The sequence below is a fragment of the Nannospalax galili genome, unplaced genomic scaffold (genome assembly GCF_000622305.1).
Source record: "Nannospalax galili isolate Female #2095 unplaced genomic scaffold, S.galili_v1.0 scaffold98, whole genome shotgun sequence".
NCBI classification, from domain to species: domain Eukaryota; kingdom Metazoa; phylum Chordata; class Mammalia; order Rodentia; family Spalacidae; genus Nannospalax; species Nannospalax galili.
In genome coordinates this window covers 187,670-210,067 of record NW_008342013.1, presented here as the reverse complement: position 1 = coordinate 210,067, position 22,398 = coordinate 187,670, and the positions used below count along the sequence as shown (strand labels likewise).

Genomic DNA, 22,398 nt, shown 5'->3' with positions numbered 1-22,398 from the left:
CAGCACTTGGGAGGTAGAGGCAGGTGGATCTTTGTGAATTTGAGGCCAGCCTGGTCTATATAGTGAGTTCCAGGACATCTGGGGCTACAAGGAGACCCTGTTTCAAAAAGAAAAAAAAAAAAAGAAGATCTTTATATTTCAATCAAATCATGACATAACCTTGTCCAAAAATCTTCACTGTCCCTCCCATTAATGTTACTACTTATTTAAAAATACTGGTTATGCAACTCTGTATGAACTAGCCTATGCTTATTACTTCTCTAGTCTAACCACATTTAAAAATTACCTTTTATTGCATGTGTGTGCATGGTATGTGTGTGGGCATATGTGCCGTGGTGCAGGTGTGGAGGCCAGAGGACAACTTTGTGGAGTCATTTCTACTTCTACATTTATGTGGGTCAGGGATTTGAACTCAGGTTCTCATTCTTGACAGCAAGCACTTGAACCACTGAGCTGTCTCCCCAGTCCTGCATATTTTTCACTACCTTATTTTATAAGTGCCTCACTGTGTCTGGTGACCTTATTCCTTTTTCTGATCAGGTTATGCTTTCAGATATTGAAGTCAGTTCGATCCTAGCTCAGTCTGTCCTTTTTATGTTTATATTCTCAGGTTTAGTGATGACTGAAATTTTATTTTCTTTCATTTACCCACAAGTGAGAAACTGACAGCCTTGTCTGGTCATTATTTAAGTGGTAGGCATGTACTAGCTGTTAAATATTTGATAATTGAAAGCTCTGTGTGCTAAAGTCCCTTGTTGCTTATACATTTGCTGTTAGCTAATACTTGATAATATTAACTGCAGCTACATTAGTCTGCCTGCTATTTACTTGTTTGTTACATGTCCTTGGGCAAGTCTTTTTGACTTTTCTTAATTCCTAGAATGAGAAGAATAATCTACTTCAGAATTTCGGTATGCAAACAGGGTGTTGCATGGAAATACTTTGACATGTGCTAAACATTAAGTTTTAGATATCAATTAAAAATTGTATAGCTTTGGGCTGGGGAGATAGATGACTCTGTCAGTGATTTGCTGTGGGACAAGCATTGAGGACCTGAGTTTAGATCCAGTACCCTGGTAAAAAGTGGTGTGCTTCCATGTCTGTAACTCCTGAGGGGTGTAGATAGGCGTTGTCCTAGATCTGACCAGTGTAGTCAAATCTGTGAGCACCAGAAACTGTGGCAAGCAACTGAGAAAGACACCCACCATCAGCCTGTGGCCTCCACATGTGTGAACACATGTGTATCTGTATTCACACACACACATTTGGCAGACTTTTGGGAATAATGTTTTCGGGGATTTACAAATTAATGGCAATAGTGCATAGTTTTTTCAAAACTGCTATTTTATAGTATTACTCATTTACTTGAAATGCAGCTCAATTTGAGTTTATTGAATAATTTTACCTTTGCTAATTGAAACAATACTTTTACTTACCTCAATTTCTCTTAAGTCCGAAATTTAAATATTTTCTGCTCCTCTTACTGCTCTTAATACAAAGAGGTTGAATGCTCAGCAGTAGGAACTTTAAAAATACGCATTGTAGCCGGGCGTGGTGGTGCACGCCTTTGATTCCAGCACTTGGGAGGCAGAGGCAGGTGGATCTTTGTGAGTTCGAGGCCAGCCTGGTCTACATAGTGAGTTCCAGGACAGCTGGGGCTACAGGGAGACCCTGTCTCAAAAAGACAAAAAAAAAAAAAAAGCATTGTAAGCCCAGCATGGTGGTGCATACCTTTAATCCCAGCACTCAGGAGGCAGAGGCAGGTGGATCTTTGTGGGTTCGAGGCCACCTGGTCTACGTAGTGAGTTCCAGGACAGCTGGGGCCACAAGGGAGACCCTGTCTCTAAAAGACAAAAACAACAACAAAAAATTGTAGACGGCTTAAAAACCTGCCTGAGTTTCAGGAGTGAAGGTGTGTGGGGAGGTAGGTACTGGTGTGATCAGAATGTAATAAAGGAATGAGTCATAGGATTAAATACTTTCTTCCTACCACATTAGCTCTGTGCTCTTCCTTACTACCTTCACTCCCTCATCACTACCGTATAGCTGCTTGTGGCTGTGTAAGATGTGTCTTGATTGTCTGATGACTCATACCAGCTGAAATGGACTCTTGGGTTAATCTGTTTACCTGAGCAGGTTCATGAAACCTAGTGCTATACATGTGTATTAAATTGCCTAATGAATCTTTTTAAAATTATAAAATAGGGGGCTAGAGAGATGGCTCAGTGGTTAAGAATACTGGTTGTTCTAGCAGAAGACCCAGGTTCAAATCCCAGCACCCACATGGCAGCTAACAACTGTCATAACTCTAGTTCCAGGGGATCTGACAGCCTCTTCTGTCCTCCGTGGGCATTGCATGACATGGGTGCACTTAACCATGTAGGCAATACATGCATACACATAAAATAAAAAAAAAAATTTAAATTATAAAATTGTGCATGTTGTTTGTTATACTCTAAAATCTTATAAAACAGTACATTTCATATTAAGTGATTTAAGAATGATGAAATGAAGCGACAGGTTAGAATCAATGTTAAACATGGGACTTTTTGTTTAGGAATTATTTCTTGGAAAAGTTAAAATGAATTTTGATTCTCTTGTCTGGGTCTCTGATAGGCTTTTGTTATTTTGCCTAAGGTACATTAGACTTGTCTTAAAAGGTGTGTTCTACTGAACATCCTTGCAGGAGACCCAGGTTCGAATCCCAGTACCCACATGGCAGCTAACAGCTGTCCATAACTCCAGTTCCGGGGGATCTGACAGCCTCCTCTGTCCTCCGGGCTAAAAATAATAAATAAAATATATTTTTTTAAAAGGTATAGTCTAAGTTTGTGGTAAAAAATACTTTGAGATGTGTCTGCATTCATGTGGTCATAGGCATAGTTTGCCAAAAGAGATTGACATGTTTTTTCTGTATTTATAATTTTATTTATTGTTTTATGTGTTTGAGTGTATTGCCTGCATATATGTAAGTGCACCCATGTTGTGCAATGCCAGCGGAGGTCAGAGGAGGGCTTCAGATTCTGTAACTCCAGTTTCAGGGAATCTGATGCCGTCTTCTGACTTCCTCGGGCATTGCACTTATATACATACCGGCAATACTGTCATATACATAAAAAAATAAAAATAAAAATAATAAAATGTTAAAACCACAAAAAGAAAATTCTGTATAATGGAAACAATTTTTACTCTTGCTTATATTTATTTATTTACTTATTATTTTTGTCTTTTTGTAACTCCAGCTGGCTGGGAACTCAGAGATCGGCATACCTCTGCCTTCCAAGTGCTGGGATCAAAGGCATGTGCCAACATGCCCCACACAGTCCCTAAGTCTTAAAGCTGGCAATCCTAGCTCTTGGGAAGCACAGGCAGATTTCTGAAGATTGAGGCCAGTCTGGTTTACATAGTTCAGGCCAGCTGGGGCTACAAGGAGACCCTGTTTCAAAAGATAACCCCCCTCTGCAAAAAAAAAAAACAAAAAACCAATCCTTAAGTCTGTTAATATTTGTATATCCTACTTTGATTTTTGCTTGTGAAACTTTCTTTCATACATCATTTTGTTGCATTTATTTTTTGAGACTGGGTCTCTTGTATACCAGGCTGACCTTGAACTTACTGTTAAGCTAAGGATTACCTTGAATTTTTGATCCTCCTGTCTCTACCTCCCTAGTGTTGGGCTAATAGGTGTGTTCTAACATGCCTAGTTACATGCAGTACTAGGTATTAAACCTTCCTATATGCTAGCTAAACATTCTGCTAGCTGAATTAACATCTGTAGCCCTTGTATATCATTTTTAAAACTGAATTTTTTTTTTTTTTTTTTTTGAAGAGTGAAACCAGAGCCAGATAAGGTGCCTCTCAGGAACTAGTAATTCTGTCTCAAAACTAATGTGGACCCCATTCACCAAGTCTGGGCTGCATCCCCAGGGTAGATTTTTCTTTTCATCAGCATTGCTCTTCATTTTCATTAGGTGCTCATTAATCTTGAGCATATTCTTTGACCCAATTGTTTTTAGAATTGATGAGAATAGATGCAAAGATAATTCACTAGTATGTTTGATCATAGCATCGTTTTTATTAAAAAAAAATAATATAGAAATGATGTAAGAATTTTTGTGTTTAATGGGAAAAAAATCTTATATAATTGCTGGCAAAGTACTCTTAGAACTGTGCGTGATGTATTGAAGTTCTTTTAAGAATACACAAATAAGTGCTGAAAAGTAGCTATTTAGAACTGATAAAATTATAGATCAGTTTTGTTTTCTTTGGTAGGATATGGTATTCCCAAGAGAAAAAAAATTTTTCTCTGAGACAGTTCTCATGTAGCCAGCCTGGTCTTGATCTTGCTGTGTATAACCACAGATGACCTTGAATTTCTAATCCTCCTGAGTGCTGGCATTACAGGTGTGTATCACAGTGCCTGGCTTTTCTGTGAAAAAAAAGTTTAAGTTACAGCAGTTTTATGAGTTAATTCATTTCTCTTACAGTTCACTCACTTTATGTCTGTAAATTCAGTAGTTTTTAGTGTATCCAGAGAGTAGTGAAACATTAGCACAATGAATTTTGGGTTATTAATATTATTCCAAAAGAAACCTAGTACGTATTGGCAGTCCCTCCCATTTCTTCACAGCCTTCCTTTTGCTGAGGCTGAGGCAACCATTAAACAAATTTGCTTGCCTACTTTGGTGTTCGTGTAAATTGAGCATGTACTGTGGTCTTTGGTGACCGCACCTCACTTTGCATAATGTTCCCCGTGGCAGTGCTTCCATTTGTTTTTACTGCCAAATTTCATTGTATTGATCTACCATATATTTATCACTCGACAGACATTTGCATTTTCCACTCTTAGCTTTTATGAATAATGTTGCTATGATTATGCACAATTTTATTTATGATAATGGGGATCCAGCTCAAGGCCTTGCCACCTGCTAGGCAAGCTCCGCTACTGATATGTACTGTCAGCCATTAAGTTTTGTGTGGTTATATGTTTTCACTTCTCTAGAAATAGAATTCCTAGTTCAAATGACAACTTCACATTTAATTATTTGAGAAACTGCCAGACTGCTTACAAATCAGCTGTTTTAAAATATTTTCACCAGTGATGGATACAGGTCCCAGATTCTCCATATTCGTTGATTTGGTTTTTTGTTTTGTTTTTGAGACAGTAACTCATAACATCCCATGTTGGCCTCACACCCAGCATGTAGCTGAGGATAACTTTGAACTTCTGATCCTCTTGCCTCTACCTCTAGAGTGCTGAGTCTGTAGGCTTATGCTACCATCTGGTTTCTGTGGTGCTAGGATTGAACCTAGGGCTTCATGCATGCTAGGCAAGCACTGACAGCTAAGCTCCATCCCAGCCATACATTGTCTTTATTATAGCCATCCCACGGGGGTTGAAGTGGTTTACTGAAGTTTTGATTTATATTTCCTTGATTAGCTAGTGATGCTGAGTATTTTTTTAATTGTGAATTTAAAAAAAAAAATCTTTGGGCGTGGAGAGATGGCTCAGCAGTTAAAAGCACATAACTGCTCTTGCAGAGGACTCAAGTTCAGCTCCCAGCACCCATGTAGGTGGTTCACAGCTGCATGCAACTAGATTTCCAAGGGATCTGACTGACACCCTCTGTGGGCCTCTACAGGCCTCTACGGCACTACACTCATGGGCACAAACCCACACGCAGGCATTATACACATGTAATTGAAAAAGAAAATCTTTCTATAGTTAACATGAATTACTTAGGTTTGTAAAGGTCTGTTTGGTTGGAAGAACATAGTAATTTAATTTTTGTTACATTAAGATAATTTGACTTCACCAGGCATGGTGTTCATCTTTGCACTTAGGGAGGCAGAAGAAGTTCTGTGAGTTTGAGTCCAGCCTGGTCTATATAGCTAGTTCGAGGCCAACCAAAGCTACATTTCAAAAAGAAAAAAAAAGGTATTTGACCTCAGCAGGCATGGTGGCATACACCTTTTTAATGCCCACACTTGGGAGGCAGGAGCCAGAGGATCTCTTTAAGTTCTAGACTAGCCTGTTTACATGGTGATTTCCAGGCCAACCAGAGCTTCATAGAGAACCTCTATCAGATATAAAAGAGATAGTTCTTGGGAGGCAGGAGCCAGAGGATCTCTTTAAGTTCTAGACTAGCCTGTTTTACATGGTGATTTCCAGGCCAACCAGAGCTTCATACAGAGAACCTCTATCAGATATAAAAAAGATAGTTGTCTAGCTGGGCATGGTGGTGCAAGCCTTTAGTCCCAGCACTCAGGAGGCAGAGGCATGTGGATCTCTGAGTTCAAGGCCAGCCTGGTCTACATAGTGAGTTCCAGGACAGCTGGGGCTACAGGGAGACCCTGTCTCAAAAAGACCAAAAAAAAAAAAAGTTTTCATGTTTACTTATACAATAGTAAGGTATGGAAAGTAGAACCTCGTTACTGTGAATCCGGGAAGGAAAGCATGGGAGAACTTCTTGAAAAGCTGCTCAGCAAAAAATTTAATTATAGGCACAAATCAAGTAGAAGGAGAAGTTGTACAGTTTAAAGTACATTTATGTAAAGAATGCTGTTAATATGACCAAATGTTAATAATTTTGTTACATTCTGTAAATGAACAATTCTATGAAGACTGAGATTTTAAAGTCCTAAGGAACAGAGGAGAGGAGAATTCAGGCAGCCCTTAGCTTTGCCTAGTTTTATTTTGCACTAATTCAGTTATTATAGTTTAAGTAAGTAACTCCTCAACAACATGATTAAAAATTCACCTCTGCTGTAGTAACTGTAAGATTTGCTGGTAGCTTGTCAGTCTACAAATTAAGATACAAATTGCAGATAAACATGTCACTTAGGAAGTTTCTTTATGATTAGTGGTCATGCCGCATTTGTTTATCAAATCATGAACAACCGATAGATACTGGCCTTTGTTTCCCAATAATGTACACCTATATGACATCCCACCAAAATAAACAGAAAAGTATTAGCCAGCAAAGATGAAAATAGAGCAGAAACCCCCAAGCAAACAAAACCAGTACTAGTGCTAGAAGTGAACTGGATATACTGGAGTTAGAGACGAGCTAACCTTGTGAATGAAGATGTGCACATTTGAAGAGGTAAGTAGATGACCAGCCAGAAGAAATCAGCAAAGCAGTGAAACAGCTGTCCACCAAGATGAGGGAGTGGCTGTAGTGAAAGGAAGACGGTCCTAGAAGAAACAGACAAGGCCATTGAAAATACTTCATGATACTGAAGTACAAAGGACAAAATGTTGGAAGCCGGTCCAAACTTAGGAGGAAGACAGTGGTCAAGGTAGAAAAAATGTGTAAGTTTTCAGAAGTACTGAGGTGGTAGCCCAGCTATTCAGTTGTTTCCCTTGTGTGGTGCTGAGATTAAATTGAAGGCATCACAGGGATGCTCAGCAAGTAGTCTACCATCAGCTCCACTTCACACCTCTAAGCCCTCAAACTACTACTGTTATATTTTTTCCTTTTCAATAAAGAACACTTTAATCTCAGTGTTCCTACTGTTTTAAGTTACAGTGTATTAAATAAGTATTTTTACTGTGAAAGTACTTTAAAGGTCAAAAACAATTGTCATTCCCATTGATGTTGAGATTGCCTTGCACACTCATTTTTGTGGTCTACACCGCTATGCATAGTAAAGATGAAGTGAATAATCCATGTAAAATACTGTTTCAAGCCTTTGTGCCCTTTAATATTATTGCATTGGTCTTTTTAATGAGTTTTAGATTTAATTGCAGTTGAGACTGTTGAATATTTTTTATAAGTGTTTTTAACATCTCCCCTACTTTTTGAAGTTCTTGGTCTGCCAGTTTTGAGCCCTGGGTTTTTGAACTGTGGAGATAGATGCATCTGACCATTTAGTTCCCAAATTTGTCACTTTGTTGTTTGTCCTTTTAAGTCTGTACATTTAGAATCTTACACACATTTGTTTTGTTGTTGTTTCAGGAAGGATAACTTTTGAATTGATATCTTCTATTAGAAATACTTTTTTTTTGGTTTTTTGTTTTTTTGAGACAGGATCTCCCAGTAGCCACAGCTGTCCTGGAACTCAATATGTAGACCAGGCTGGCCTTGAACTCACAGAGATCTGCCTGCCTCTGCCTCCCAAGTGCTGGGATTAAAGGCATGTGCCATCACACCCGGCAGAAATACATTTTTGATAGAGGTTCAGTTTATTTACTTGGATTTGATACTTATGTATAGGAGGACTGTTCTAACTGAATATATTTCCCAGTTTGAGATTATGGCCAGAATTTAATAAAAGCCTGAATATCTCTTTTGAGGGGTGGGGGTGCTGCGACAGTGTCTCCTTGTAGCCCCAGATGGCCTGGAACTTGTTTTGTAGACCAGGCTGGCCTTGATTTCACAGAGATCTGCCTGCCTCTGCCTCCTGAGTGCTGGCATTAAAGGCATGTGCCACCATGCCTGGCAAGTCTGAATATCTTGTTAAAAAGATGATAAGGGCTAGGGGTATAGCTCATTTGCAGAGTGCTTACTTAGCATGTACAAAAATCCTAGGTTCTACTTCTAGCATGACCCTCTGCCCCATCCCTAAATACGAAATTATTTCAGTGTAAGTTTGACGTATGTTTCTTCATTATTGTGCCTTAATCTTTACATGGTAGTAATACATTTTGAAATTGGTATGCACGTTCAAAGTACATGGACACACTGAGTGTCTTGGAAGTACAAAATTTAAGTAATAGTTGACTTTTATAGTCCTAAATATATTTTAGCAGAGCATTAAGTCCCCTTTTAATGGAAATTTTTTTTTAAGCCTTATATTGTACCAGGAATAGCTTATTAGTTCTCTAATACAGAATTTCAGCAGGGAAGTTTTTTTGTGATACATATTAGACATTTTTGAAGAAATGAGCATCAATTTAGTTCTCTTGCCATAGGGAAAGTACATGTGTATCAGCTGTCATAGCAGAGCACTCATGCATTCTGTGTCTGTCTGTAGAATTAACAGGCTTTTAAAAAATATTTTGTTTTTATTTTATGCGTATGAGTATTGCTTGCATGTAGGTAGGTGCACCTGTGTTGTTCAGTGACCACGGCGGTCAGAAGAGGGTGTCAGATCCTGTGGAACTGGAGTTAGAGGTGGTTGTTAGCCACAAAGTGGGTGCTGGGACTTGAACCTGGGTGTTCTGTGAGAGCAGACAGTGATCTTAACTGCTGAGCCATCTTTCCAGCCTCGATGGAGTGGTTCCCTGTAGGTTTTGGCTAGGAATCCCTTCTCATGTTTACATGATTACAAAATTACATGTTTAAAAATATTTTTCTCCTTTATAGATTACTTTTATAGAGTGCACCCGTGTTGTGCAGTGGCCTGTGGAGGTCAAAAGAGGGTATTGGATCCCCTGAAACTGGAGTTACAGATGGTTATTAGCTCCCGTGTGGGTGCTGTTGCTGGGAACTGAACCCAGGTCCTCTGCAAGAGCAGCCAGTGCTATTAGCTGCTGAGTCATCTTCCCAGCCCTGTTAAGAACCTTTAGAAGCGTTAGAATAGCACTTTTATTTCAGAGTCTTTGCTTTCCTTGGTGAAATTTCTGTCAATTAATAAAATGAAATCAGAATTTAAAACTTCCTGTTCCCCCTTCCTATATTTAAAGTACATCATAGAATATAATGTTAATAGCTTACTAAGTGTTTCATTTATGTTGCTTTGCACTTAAAATCCCCCCTTTCTGTTCTAGTGCTTTTTTAGGACCTAAGGATATATTTCCTTACTCTGAAAATAAGGAAAAGTACGGCAAGCCGAATAAACGAAAAGGTTTTAATGAAGGTTTATGGGAGATAGACAACAATCCAAAAGTGAAATTTTCAAGTCAGCAGGTAAGTCTTATTTTCTAAAATTTAATACTATTTATTCAGTATTGGGAAAAAAAATTGTCACGAAAATACAAAACTAATTTAAGAGCCTTAAACATCAAGGTTCACCCTAAAAAAAGAAGACAACTTGATGTTTTCTGTTTAAATTATTGAAGTTATTAATTGAATGGCTAAGAGATCTCAAAGAAACAAAAATACTTGGTGACTTAGCTTCTTCTGGTAATTTATAAACGTAGTGGTGCATGCCTTTAATCCCACCACTTGGGAGGCAGAGGCAGGCGGATCTTTGTGAGTTCGAAGCCAGCCTGGTCTACATAGTGAGTTCCAGAACAGCTGGGGCTACAGGAAGACCCTGTCTCAAAAAGACAAAAAAAAAAACCCAAAAAACAACAAAAAAACCCTTAAATATTTAAAAATATTTATTAAAATACTTACAAAAATATAAAAACATTTAAAACATTAAAAATACTTAAATTTAAATTATTTACATTTATTTTAATATTTTTATTATTTATTTTATGTGTATGAGTGTATTGCCTGCATGTATGTGAGTACACACGTCATGTAATACCAGCAGAGGTCAGAAGAGGGCTTTGGATTCCCCTGGAACTGGAGTTAAGGACAGTTCGTAGCTGCCATGTGGGTGCTGGGAATCGAACCTGGGTCCTCTGCAAGAGCAGTCAGTGTTCTTAACCACTGAGCCATCTCTCCAGCCCCTATTATTTAAATTTAAAGTCGTAATTACTTTCTGTTAAATTCAGGATTTTAAATTATTATTGTTGTATGTTGATAAGATGTCTGTGTGTGGGGGGGGGGAGAAATTGCGGGCTCTGTGATACGGTGCTCATGTGGAGGTCAAAAGACAACTTTGTGGAGTTGGTTCTGTCCTACCTTTACTTTTACGTGGGTTACAGAGATTGAACTCAAGTCAGTAGGCTTGCATCTTGAGTGTCAAGAGCCTTTACCTGCTAAGCCATTTCACTGGTCTGACTTTTGTGGGTTTAGACTTTAAGCATATGTGCTCAAATTTCCTTATAAATCCATAGAATAGTAGTATTAGAATGTACCTCACAGAAATTAAATGTGTAACAAACATACTTACCATCCAGTATGGATTCTACATATTAATGCCTAGAATAGCATTGTGCCTCATTTTTAAAAAATTTTATTATTTTTATTTTATGTGTATGCGTGTATTACCTGCATGTAGGTAAGTGCACCTGTGTCGTGCAGTGCCTGCAAAGGACAGAAGAGGCTGTCGGATCCCCTTGGGCTGGAGTTACAGACAGTTGCTAGCTCCTATGTGGGTGCTGGGATTTGAACCTGGCTCTTCTGCAAGAACAACCAGTGTTCTTAACTGCTGAGCCATCGTTCTAGCTCCTGCCTCATTTTTTTGTCCAGAACTTTGCACTGTATATGTGACACTACATTTCCATGGATTAGTTTGTGTTTACCTGATTTGTTTCATTTTTCTTGTACAACAGAAATTACCATTACCATGTTAATGATATTGACAGTAGATCTTTAATTTTATTTTTGTGTGTTTGCATAGTGTGCAGGCATAGGTTTGTGTGCTGTAGCATGCTTGTAAAGGTCAGGTTTATGGACTTGGTTTTCTCCTTCCACATCTCTGAATCCTGTGAATCAAACTCCAATAACCAGGCTTATCGTGCCTTTACCTGCTGAGCCATCTCACTGGCCCTGATACTGCTTTAATGTTTTTCTATTATTGCCAGTTGCGCTCTTGAACATACGGAAGTTCTGGAACTCTTAGATAAAATGAGCCAGTATTTATAATAGCTTTCAAGGAGGTATTTATGAAACTATTCTAAAGTTTTTCATTCATCGGTAAAAACCAGTTGTTAAAACTTTAGGAAGCAAAAATTAGAAAAGATAGGAATAAACTTAAAAAAAGAGGTAGCAACAAACTGACCATGATGCAACTCATAAATCTGTTTTTCACAAGTGCCATACTGTTTCTCATTTTTAAAAACTCTTCAGATGCTGTTCTGTGTGGAACATTTAAGTCTTTCATTGATATACCAAGGTTGAGCCTTCATTACCACCTACTACTTACTTGTGATACTCATTGTAGACTAGTGTAATTGTTTCTGTGCTTGTCTACAACTGCCACAGACTGAGTAAAGAAGTGGTGTGTCCTTTCTGCCCAGCACTGCTGAGTATGTGACAAAGCTCTATGTCCAACAAATGCTTGTTGAATGCATACGTGGTTTCCCATCACAATACACTGTGTAATGAGAAGACATCTGAAACTGTTTCATAAAACACTTTGTAATTTCTCTTGTATCATCTTGTGATTGCACCTTTATGATCTTTTCTGTCCTTCAGATTGCGCATCTTAGTTTCTCTGTTTTCTGTTCCCTTCTACACCTACGTAAGCACCAGGTAGTCTTTACCAGCTAAATCTGTGATTTTTCTATTTCATAATAAAAGTTATGTGTTAAAACCAATAACTTTCCATCTTTAGCTACAGTATGACCAATTTGCTGATTTGATGTGCTCTGGATTCCCAGGCCCAGAGAGGTCCCCAGGGGTAAAGAAAGCAGTGATACTCAGATTTGTTCAAAACAAAGAATTTGGCCATCATAATTTTCAAGGAGACTTTTACATAATTTTGTCCCTTTAAAAAAGAATTGGTGCTCAAAAAGTTTTAGATTTTCTGAGTAGGGATGTTCAACTTGTAGCATTTATGGGTCTTGTCCCCCCTTTCTGGAGACAGGATCTTGTTATGTAGCTCAGGCTAGCCTCAAACTAAGAATTTGCCTGCCTTACTTTCCTGAGTGCCACCATATCTGGCTAAAATTTTTTACTTTCGGTTTTAATTGTTTTGTTTTGTTTTTTAAGGCAAGGTCTTACTTCATTGGCTCATCTTGACCTGGTCCTTTCTATGTAGTCCAGGATACCCTCAAACTAGCAGCCATCCTCTTGCCTCATCCTCCTAAAATTCTGGGATTATAGGCATGTGCCACTATGCCCAGTTTTAAAACTTTAAAAATTATATTTATTGGGCTGGAGAAATGGCTCAGCAGTCAAGAGCACTGGCTGCTCTTGTAGAGAACCTGGGTTCAATTCCCAGCACTCACATGGCAGCTATCAACTGTCTGTAAGCCTAGTTTCAGGGGACCTGACGCCCTCTTCTGACCTCCACAAGCATTGTACAACACAGGTGCACTTGTATACATGCAGACAATACACATAAAATAAAAATAATAAAACATTTAAAAATTAAGTTTATTAAGTGTCCTTTGGAACAGAAATTGGGGTACTTCTATAACTTTTTAATAAATAAGCTTTTGAGTTTTTAGGAGTAGAAAAATTTCAAGTTTGATAAACTATATTTTTGAAATTAATAGAATTTATTCTGCGTAGGCATCAACTAAACAGTCAAACGCATCATCTGATGTTGAAGTTGAAGAAAAAGAAACTAGTGTTTCAAAGGAAGATACTGATCATGAAGAAAAAGCCAGCAATGAAGTATGTTTTCTTTTCTTTTCTAAGAAGGAATCTACACACACACACAACACACACACACACACATACACATACACACATGCATGCATACATACATATGTGTATATTTATATCTGCATAATTTAGGTATGTTAATAATAATTTGTTGAATATCTTGCAAGGGATAGTGTAATTACTGCAAGAAAGGAATTGGAAAATGAGTTGATCATGGCAAAGAAATAATCTTTAAAATATTTGGAAAATAGATGAGACAAGGTATAAATATTAAATAAGTGTTATAAAATATACGTCTTTAAGATGTATGAGTGTTTTTATTTAGTTACTTTTATGGGTCTAACTATAAAGTGGGTTAGGGTTTGTTAGAAGTTTGGGAATTTTTTTGTTTCTGTTTTTGAGGCAGAGTTTCACTGGCTCTGCCTGGCCTGAAACTCACTATGTAGATCAGGCTGGCCTCAAACTCATAAGCAATCTGTCTGCCTCTGCCTCTCCCCTTCCCCTCTCTAGCCCGGCTGATAGAGATTTTTGTTCAGATTTTGGTTTTTTTTTTTTTCTTTTTTCTTTTGTGTTTTTGAGACAGGGTCTCCCTGTCCTGGAACTCACTATGTAGACCAGGCTGGCCTTGAACTCATAGAGATCCGCCTGCCTCTGCCTCCTGAGTGCTGGGATTAAAGGCGTGTTTTTGGTCTTTTTGAGATAGGGTGTACTTGTAACCATAGCTAACCTAGAACTTGCTATAGAAACCAAGGTGGCCTCCATCTCAGAGGTCTGCTTGTCTCTGTATCCCAAGTGCTGGAATTAAAGGTGTGGGCCTCCATGTCCTCTTTACAAGACACTTTGTAAAGAGTATTGTGGGTGTAATGTACTTGAAAAAGCATTATACTGAAAAATTTGAAATCTAGGTTTGTCTGTCATTATCTGAGTGGGGATACTCAGCCCTTGTAGGTTTTAGAAATTAGCTAGCCTGATGATCTCCAAAGTTCTAAGCACCTTTTAAAATCAGTACTGCCAGGGCTGGAGATGTAGCTCAGTTGCTAGAGTACTTGTTGAGATGCACAAGGCTCTGGGTTTGATCCTTAGTGCCCCCTCCCCCCCCAAAAGAATAGATTTTTAATTGATATACATAAAATAACCCTGACATTTAGAATTCTCTAGAAAGTGGTTTTATAAAGCTAAATAGACAGACTTGATGTACTAGCAAATATTATTATTTATGTATGTATACATATATCTTGGCTATTACTTTCACTATAATATTAAGGCTTTGTTTATAATTTCAAGGGTCAAGAGTAGCAAAAAAAACTTCCTGGCAAACATGAAGTATGTTTGTAACTTTAAGAAAATTTCTTTCACTTTTGCATAATACATTCAGTTTTACCTGTATATTTTGTTTTTGTTTTGTCTGGTTTTGTTCTGTATTTTAGGATGTGACTAAATCAGTTGACATAACTACTCCAAAAGCTGCCAGGCGAGGAAGAAAGAGAAAGGTAATTTCTAACAGCCACAGGAATTTTTAAAGAAATTTTATTTTACTAGGGTTGAGGAAGAATAAAGATAATGAAACCTTATTGCCCTTGACTGCTATGCCCTTTGATTCTTTAAAGGGTGAGTTATGTTGGTTACTTAGTAAAACTCTTGGTGAAACAACTATGATACCCGTAAAATAAGTTGAGTGATAAAAGGAAATAAAAAATAAGCCAACTTTCACTCATTGCTGTGCCTCTGCTTCAGTTTTCTCTGTAAAATGGAAAGTAATCACATTGCTGAGGATTTGGTACATGTGAGATGTTCCTGGTTCCTAGACAGTTAGACATAAATGTATTGTCTACGATGTTATCTTAGTGTTAGGCGAAATGAGAGTGAGAGACAGTGTACGGTTGAGCGTCTGTTAGACTTTGAGTGAATGTTTCTTATATGAAGCTTATTCCTACCTTTTTTTGCTTTATATTTTAATTTTATGTGTATGAGTGTATTGCTTACATGTATGTAGGTGCACCCATGTCATGCAATGCCTGTGGAGGTCAGAAGAGGGCATTGGATCTTCTGGAACTGGAGTTACAGACAGTTGTTAGGAGCCATGTGGGTGCTGGGATTTGAACTCAGGTCCTGAAAGAGCAACCAGTGCTCTTAACCACTAAGCCATCTCTCCATCCCCTGTTCACTCCTTTCTCTGACCTAGTTATTATATTCCACACAATTATATGCCAAAGATGCAAATTAATCAAAGGATTCAGTATTCCATAAATAAGTAAAATAAAAAAACAATTATAATGGCTTTTTACTCCCCTGGTGTAAGAGAATTGATGTGATAACTTTAATAAGACTTTCAAAGATAGGCAAATAAAGGAGGATGCTGAGGCAATTTAAATAATATAGAGACATGAAGGAAATTTTAAGAATTTTGGGTTTAGTATTATATTTCACTATTGCTAAGCTTGGAGGGGAATGGGTATAAAATTCCAGTGTTATCCTAAGAACTGAAACTTAGAGAAGTGATGGGAAGTCTTTGAATCATTTTGAATTGTAGGTGACTCCTTTATTAAGGCAGTGTGATGATAGGAAATTGGATGAGGGCAGTGAGAGTCAGGATCTTAGAACTGATGTTACTGGCCCAGGCACAGAGTTGCAGGGTAAGTAAGGAGGGTAGGTCTCTTTTCTCATTGAATTTTAATTTTTATCACCAGAGAAAATATAGGCATACTTAATTTCCTTAAGCTTTGCTTTTCGTACTTTGCAATACAAAGAGTTTTATAAATTGAAAGTCTGTCACAACACTGTACTGAGCAAATCTTTCTGTACCATTTCCCAACACTTTGTGTTCATTTTGTCTCTGTGTCACATTTTGGTCATTCTCATAATATTTTAGACTTTATTATAGATCTGTTATGGTGGTCTAACTACCTTTGCTGTTTTGAGGTGCCACAGACTGCCTATATAAGACAGCAACCTTAATTGAAAAGTGCTGGATATGTTGTGACTGCTTCCCACTATGGACCGTTCTCTGTCTCTGTTTTTAGAGTAATTGAAATTAGTTCATTTACATATGACCTTCAGGTATTTAAGTGGAAAGAAGAATCATGGGCTTCTTACATTAAGCTAAAAGCTAGAAATGATTAAGCTTATTGAAGGAGGCATGGTGAAAGCTGGCATGTTGCAAACTAGGCCTTTAGGACAAGTTCTTGAAAAAATTCAGTGTTGGCTCCTGTGAAGGTAGGAATGATAAGAAAGCACAACAAAGCTGGGGTGAGTGGCACACCTTTTACTCAGGGTGTAGAGACAGGTGGATCTCTGAGATCAAGGCTAGCCTGGTCTATAAAGTAAGTTCCAGAGCAGCTAGGGTTATAAAGAGACTCTCTTTAAAAACAAAACCAAACAAAAAGGAAGCACAACAAACTTACTGCTGCTAAGGAGAAGGTGTTAGTGGTCAGGATAGAAGATCATGCCAGTTGCAATGCTGCCATGAGCCAAAGCTCAATGCAGCTCAGTGCCCTGTATTCGATTTTCTGAAGGCTGAAAAAGGTGAGGAAGGTGCAGAGTAACATATTGAAGTTAGTAAAGGTCAGTTCATGAGGTTTATGAAGAAGCTGCCTCCATAGCATTAAAGCACAAGGAGATGTAGCAAATGCTGATGTTGAAACTGCAACAAATTATCCAGAAGATAGACCCAAGATAGTTGAAGAAAGTGGCTATACTGAAATGACATTTTCAGTGTAGAGGAAACAGCCTTACTGTGGAAGAAGTTGCCATATAGGACTAGAGAGGAGTAGTCAGTGTCTGGATTCAAAGCCTTAGATGACAGCTGATCGTTAGGATCTGGAACTGCTCATAATTTGAAAATGAACCCACCTTGAAAATCCTAGGGCTTGTATGAATCATACTAAGTGTATTTTTCATAAAAGCTTGGATGACAGCATAACCGTTTACAACATTTGCTAAGTGTTTTAAGCCCACTGTTGAGTCCTGCTGTGTAAGAAAAAAGATGCCTTTCAAAAGATGTTCATTGACAATGCACCTGGTTGCCCAAGACCTCTGATAGAAATGTACAAATGGATAGTGAGATTGTTTTCACACCTGTGAATAAAAACAGCAACTCTGGCCCTTATGGGTGAGCAGTGAGAGCAGCTTCTTGATAGAATCTGCTCCTGGTGGTGGTGCTGTAAATATTGAAATGACAGTAAAAGATAAGTTCTGTTGGCAAAATATCATATATCACTTAAAAAAGAAATTGCCATGAGTACTCCAACGTTTAGTAATTATGCTGATAAACTGTAGTCATCAACACCAAATTAAGGCCCTCTCCTTGGCGGAAGAATGTGGCTCACTGAAGGCTCAGGTAATTTAGCTTTTAGAGTTATTTTTTCTCTTCACTGTTGGGATCAGTCCTGGCACCTTGTATGTGTTAAGCAAGTGCTCTACCACTGAACTATATGTGTGTGTGTGCGTGTGTGCATGCGTGCATATGTGTATATCCCCAGCTCTGTTTGCTAGCAGTTTTTAACCAATAAGTGTGTATGTGTGTGTGTGTGTGTGCGCGCGCTTGATGATCAAACCTACTGCTTGCACCTGTTAGGCAAGTCGTTTACCACTGAGTTACATTACATCCTCATTCTAATAAAGTATTTGTAAACTATGGTATATGCATTTTAGTTAGACATAGTACTTCTGTACACTTATTAGGCAACAATATAATGCAAGTGTAACTTTGATATGTACCAGAAAGCCAGAAAATTGACTTGCTTAGTTGCGAATAAGGGATGAGGAGTTGTGACAGTGACCTAGTAACTGACTGGGTCTTGAGAGGCCTTCTAAGGGGTTGGCATGAAATTCAAAGGACATGGATCTTACAGCAGGTTAGTTACATAATTTTTTCTTCATTCACGTGAATGTTATTTTTCTTCTATTATGTATATCATTACATCATCATTATATCAGTTAGAACAGATTGTTGTTAAAATATGTGCTATAGCAGTAAGTTCCCATTCACCGAAGGCTGACAGCTTTTTTTAAAGCTACTTTTATTTTGTGTGTGTGTGTGAGCCTTTTTTAAAAGCTACTTTTATTTTGTGTGTGTGTATGTGTGTGTGTATTTCATACTGAACATCCCAAACAATCTTTATACCTCCATCCCAAATAGTACCCTCCCATAGCCTCTGCCCCCATTTTTTTTTTTTAAGTAATATGAGATAAAATTTAGAGTGCTTCAGAAAGTTAAATTGAAAACATGTTTAGAGAGTGGAACAGAATTTTAAATTTTTTGTATTTTTATTTTTTTATGTGTTTACATCTATTGTCTGCATGTAGGTGAGTGCATCTGTGTTGTGCAGTGCCCACGGAGGACAGAAGAGGCTGTTGGATTACCTGGGACTGGAGTTATGGACAGTTGTTATTTGCCGTGTGGGTGCTGGGATTCGAACCCAGGTCTTCTGCAAGAACAGCCAGTGTTCTTAACTGCTGAGACATCTTTCTAGCCCCGAGTGGAACAGAATTTAAGATGACTCCAAGGTGTTGGCTGGAATGAGTTATTAAATATGGACAAACAGAACGTGTTGGTTTGGGATTAGAAATAATGGGGAAGGGAAAGTGAAGCGCTCATGGGAATTATAGTGAAGATAACTATGGCTCTTGTACCAAAAAGGGAAAGGAGATAAGTTGAAGATGCAGTCACTGGTGTGATGCAAGTAAAGGAAAGATGAAAACGTTCACTGGGTTGGATGCAGGAAACAGAACTGAGGGAGTATAATGGAGAGGGACGGTGGCTCTGGAAAATGATGACAGGAATGGACTACCAGACACCAGAGGTTGTCAAGCATAGGGGAGGGTCAGTAGTGTCCTGATGCAGAGGGTCTGGTAAGATGCTTGATAATTAGGCCCATCCAGGATATTTTATTTTCATTTAGTTGAATGCTAAGGACAGAAACCAGATGAAATAGATTGGAGAATAAAATGTTTAATGGTAGTAATAGTATAATATTTCCTTTGAAATCTCAAGGAATAGAGCAAATAATGTAGCAACACATAGGATTTGCATAGATAAAGGGAAGTATTTCAAGTGAAAAAAATGCCTTTGCAAAACTAGGAAAGATTGACATACCACTAGTCAGTATAATTTTATATAAGTGTGTACTGAGTTGGGAGAATTCCTTCCATTTTGAAGGAATTGATTTAAGAAGAGGTGTGTTAGCTTCTATGACTCAGAAGGGACTTGGAAATGAAGACAGTTTCTTCTACTAGCCTCATTTCCCTTTCTTCCTCACCCAGTTTAGAGGGAGACTAATTCAAGGCAGAATGACAAGTGAAAGCTTAGGCTAGCTATTCCAGGGCCCAAGAAAAGTTCAAAGGATGAGTAATAGCTTTGAGATCCCAACTGAGAATATATAGAATGAATTCATGTTTGTGTGACTTTTCCCTCTGTTAGGGCTCATCACCTTGGGAATGATAGAATACGAAGTACAATTCTGTGGTAATCCTTGATTTGTGAGACAGGTACAGCAAGGCAAGGATACAGTGGGAAACATGCATAATGGTTCCATGAGGCATGTGGAGTAGCTTTAGGTAAGATGAACTAGAAAGTGGGATAATGCTGGGGAGAGAATGAATTGAAGGTTAGAGGTTTCAGTCAGATGAAGAAGTAAAATATGGAAGTAATGAAACTTAATCAGAATGTATTTATATGTATATTTTAAATAGCTCAAGTTTCTCTAGTTAAAACACTTGTTTTTATGAGCAGCGGTTTTGACTTGAATGATTTTGCATTAATAATCACAAACATATCCATGATCTTTTGCTGATTATAGTATTAGACCTGATTATCTTTATTTGTTGATGAATATGTTGTTTACTTTTTACTGGTATCTTAAATGATTCATTGTACCTATACAATTCTTTGCTCTCGACTTATTTTCAAATGCAGAAAGGGTAAGTGAATGAGTTGGGTCTTCCCCCCGCCAGGAGCTGATCTGTTTGAATTTGACTTTAGAGAACCTCTGTGAAGTCATCAACCTTTGGTATCCATGAATCTTTATAAAAACATACCTGGTTCCTTAACATGGGATTGCAGAATCAGGATTGGAACAGGACAGCATGGTCTCATAAATGTTTAATCTGAATTAATTAGGGAGAATTTTTATATTGCTTCTGAGAACAAGGGTTACCTTATGTCAGTTTTAATACTTTGAGTATGTTTTATACCTAAATTCTTAGAAATGGATTTGCTGAATCAAAGATTTACGTGTTCTTAACAGCCTGGACATCATGTTTGCAAACCAGATCATTGATGAAAAGGTAGCATCATCATTGGCTTTGGTGACAAATGCCTGTAATCCCAGTATTTGGGAGGCTGAGGCAAGAGGATAGTTTAGACCAGCTTGGGCTATCTGTAGAGAGAAACAGTCTCAATGCCACTTGCCTCAAATATAAATAAAAATAATGCTTGTTATTTATTATTCAGAACCCCAAATAAATACATTAAATTTTTTTAATTAATGGAATTGCACTCTGACATTTAACAAATGCTTCCTTGCCCTTATTTTTGCTGGTGCAGTGAATGCTGAATTTCATATAGTTGGGGGAGTGTTAAGTAGTTTTTATGGTCCTTACACCCTTTTGTTGAATTTCTCCTTCAGTCTCACCTCCTTCCTTTGCAGGTATAATCAGTCCCATCTATTTTCTCATGTTTGCATTTCCTATGAAATTCATGGTTCTTTTATCCCTCATAAGAAATAAAGCTCTTTAAGTCAGTGATACTGATTCTCGTTTGGGCCCATTATCCTTTCAGGCCTATGGGGTAATATAACTCCTCTGAGAGAACATCAGACGTTAGGCTTGGTTCAAAAATAAAATGTGTGTATGTTAGCAAAGTTATTGAGTAGTTATGGAATAATTACATCAAGATGTTAGTCTTATTTTTTTCAAATGATTATTTGGGGTTGAGAATTTTTAAAAGGTGATGAAATATTTTATTTTTATTTTATGCATGAGTGTGTTGCCTGCATGTATGTAAATGCACCTGTGTCAGGCAGTACCCGCAGAGATCTGAAGAGGGCGTCAGAGTCCCTTGGAACTGGAGTTTTGGACGGTTTGTTAGCCAACATGTGGGTGCTGGGGATCGAACCCAGGTCCTCTGTAAGATTAGCCAGTGCTCTTAACTGCTGAGCCATCTCTCCAGCCCCAAAAAGTGACTTTAGGAAAAAACATGGGGCTAGAGAGAAGGCTCAGTGGTTAAGAGCACATACTGCTCTTCCAGAGAATCTGAGTTTAGTTCCCAGTAACCATGTTGCACAGTTCATCATCACCTGTAGTTCCAACTTCTAGGGGATCTGATGCCTCTGGTTTCCATTGGCACCTGCACTCGTGCGGACACCCACACACAGACACACACAAATACACATAATTTAAATAAAACTGTTCGTTAGGGTTATAAGTAGAGTTTGAGGATGATATTCTAATGAGTTGATCAAAAATAATAAAGATCATAGAGAGGTTATGCTTATACTTAGGTTCTACAGTTGACACACTTTGACTACTGAATTAGAACGTGCACTCTTTGCTAAGTAAGTTCATTAAATTCTGTGATTCAGGCAGAGAAACAAGGAGAAACGGAAGAGGCAGGAATGGTGACAGCAGCCACAGCGTCTGTTCATCTGAAAGCAAGTCCTAAAAGAGGACGGCCTGCAGGTAGGGCTATCAATATGTAAACACTCTGGCTCATGATTAATATTCTAATCCGTTAACGCATTTTGCTGCCTCAAGTGTTTCGAATGGTGTGAACAGCAATTGATTCCCACCGTGCTTCACTTTATGACATGGATACCAATGAGGCCTGAGAAGCGAGTCATCAAGCACTTTCATTGTGTGCTTAACTAAGATGTCCATGGTGTCAGTGGCCATGTAATCTTACAGGCCTCCCACTGCATACCTTTGAGAAGAATGCCACTATGCAGACACAGAGCTATGCAAAATAACAGTTTAACAAAACTTTTTAAATTTTTTTTTTTAATGTGTATGTGTGTATTGCCTGCATATAGGTAAGTGCACCTGTGTCATGCAATGCCCGTAGAGG

At 38.1% G+C, this 22,398-nt stretch overlaps 1 protein-coding gene across 4 annotated transcripts in view; it reads left to right on the top strand.

Annotated features, from left to right (window-relative positions):
* The window catches only part of Psip1 (PC4 and SFRS1 interacting protein 1), a 43,171-nt gene that overhangs the window by 7,302 nt on the left and 13,471 nt on the right, over positions 1 to 22,398 (top strand). For all 4 annotated transcript variants that reach the window (XM_008837783.3, XM_017799272.2, XM_029565760.1 and 1 more), the window contains exons 4-7: positions 9,716 to 9,854; positions 13,242 to 13,346; positions 14,765 to 14,827; positions 21,917 to 22,013. In XM_008837783.3, the coding sequence (XP_008836005.1) occupies positions 9,716 to 9,854; positions 13,242 to 13,346; positions 14,765 to 14,827; positions 21,917 to 22,013 (404 nt within the window). The remainder of the gene's footprint in view (positions 1 to 9,715; positions 9,855 to 13,241; positions 13,347 to 14,764; positions 14,828 to 21,916; positions 22,014 to 22,398) is intronic.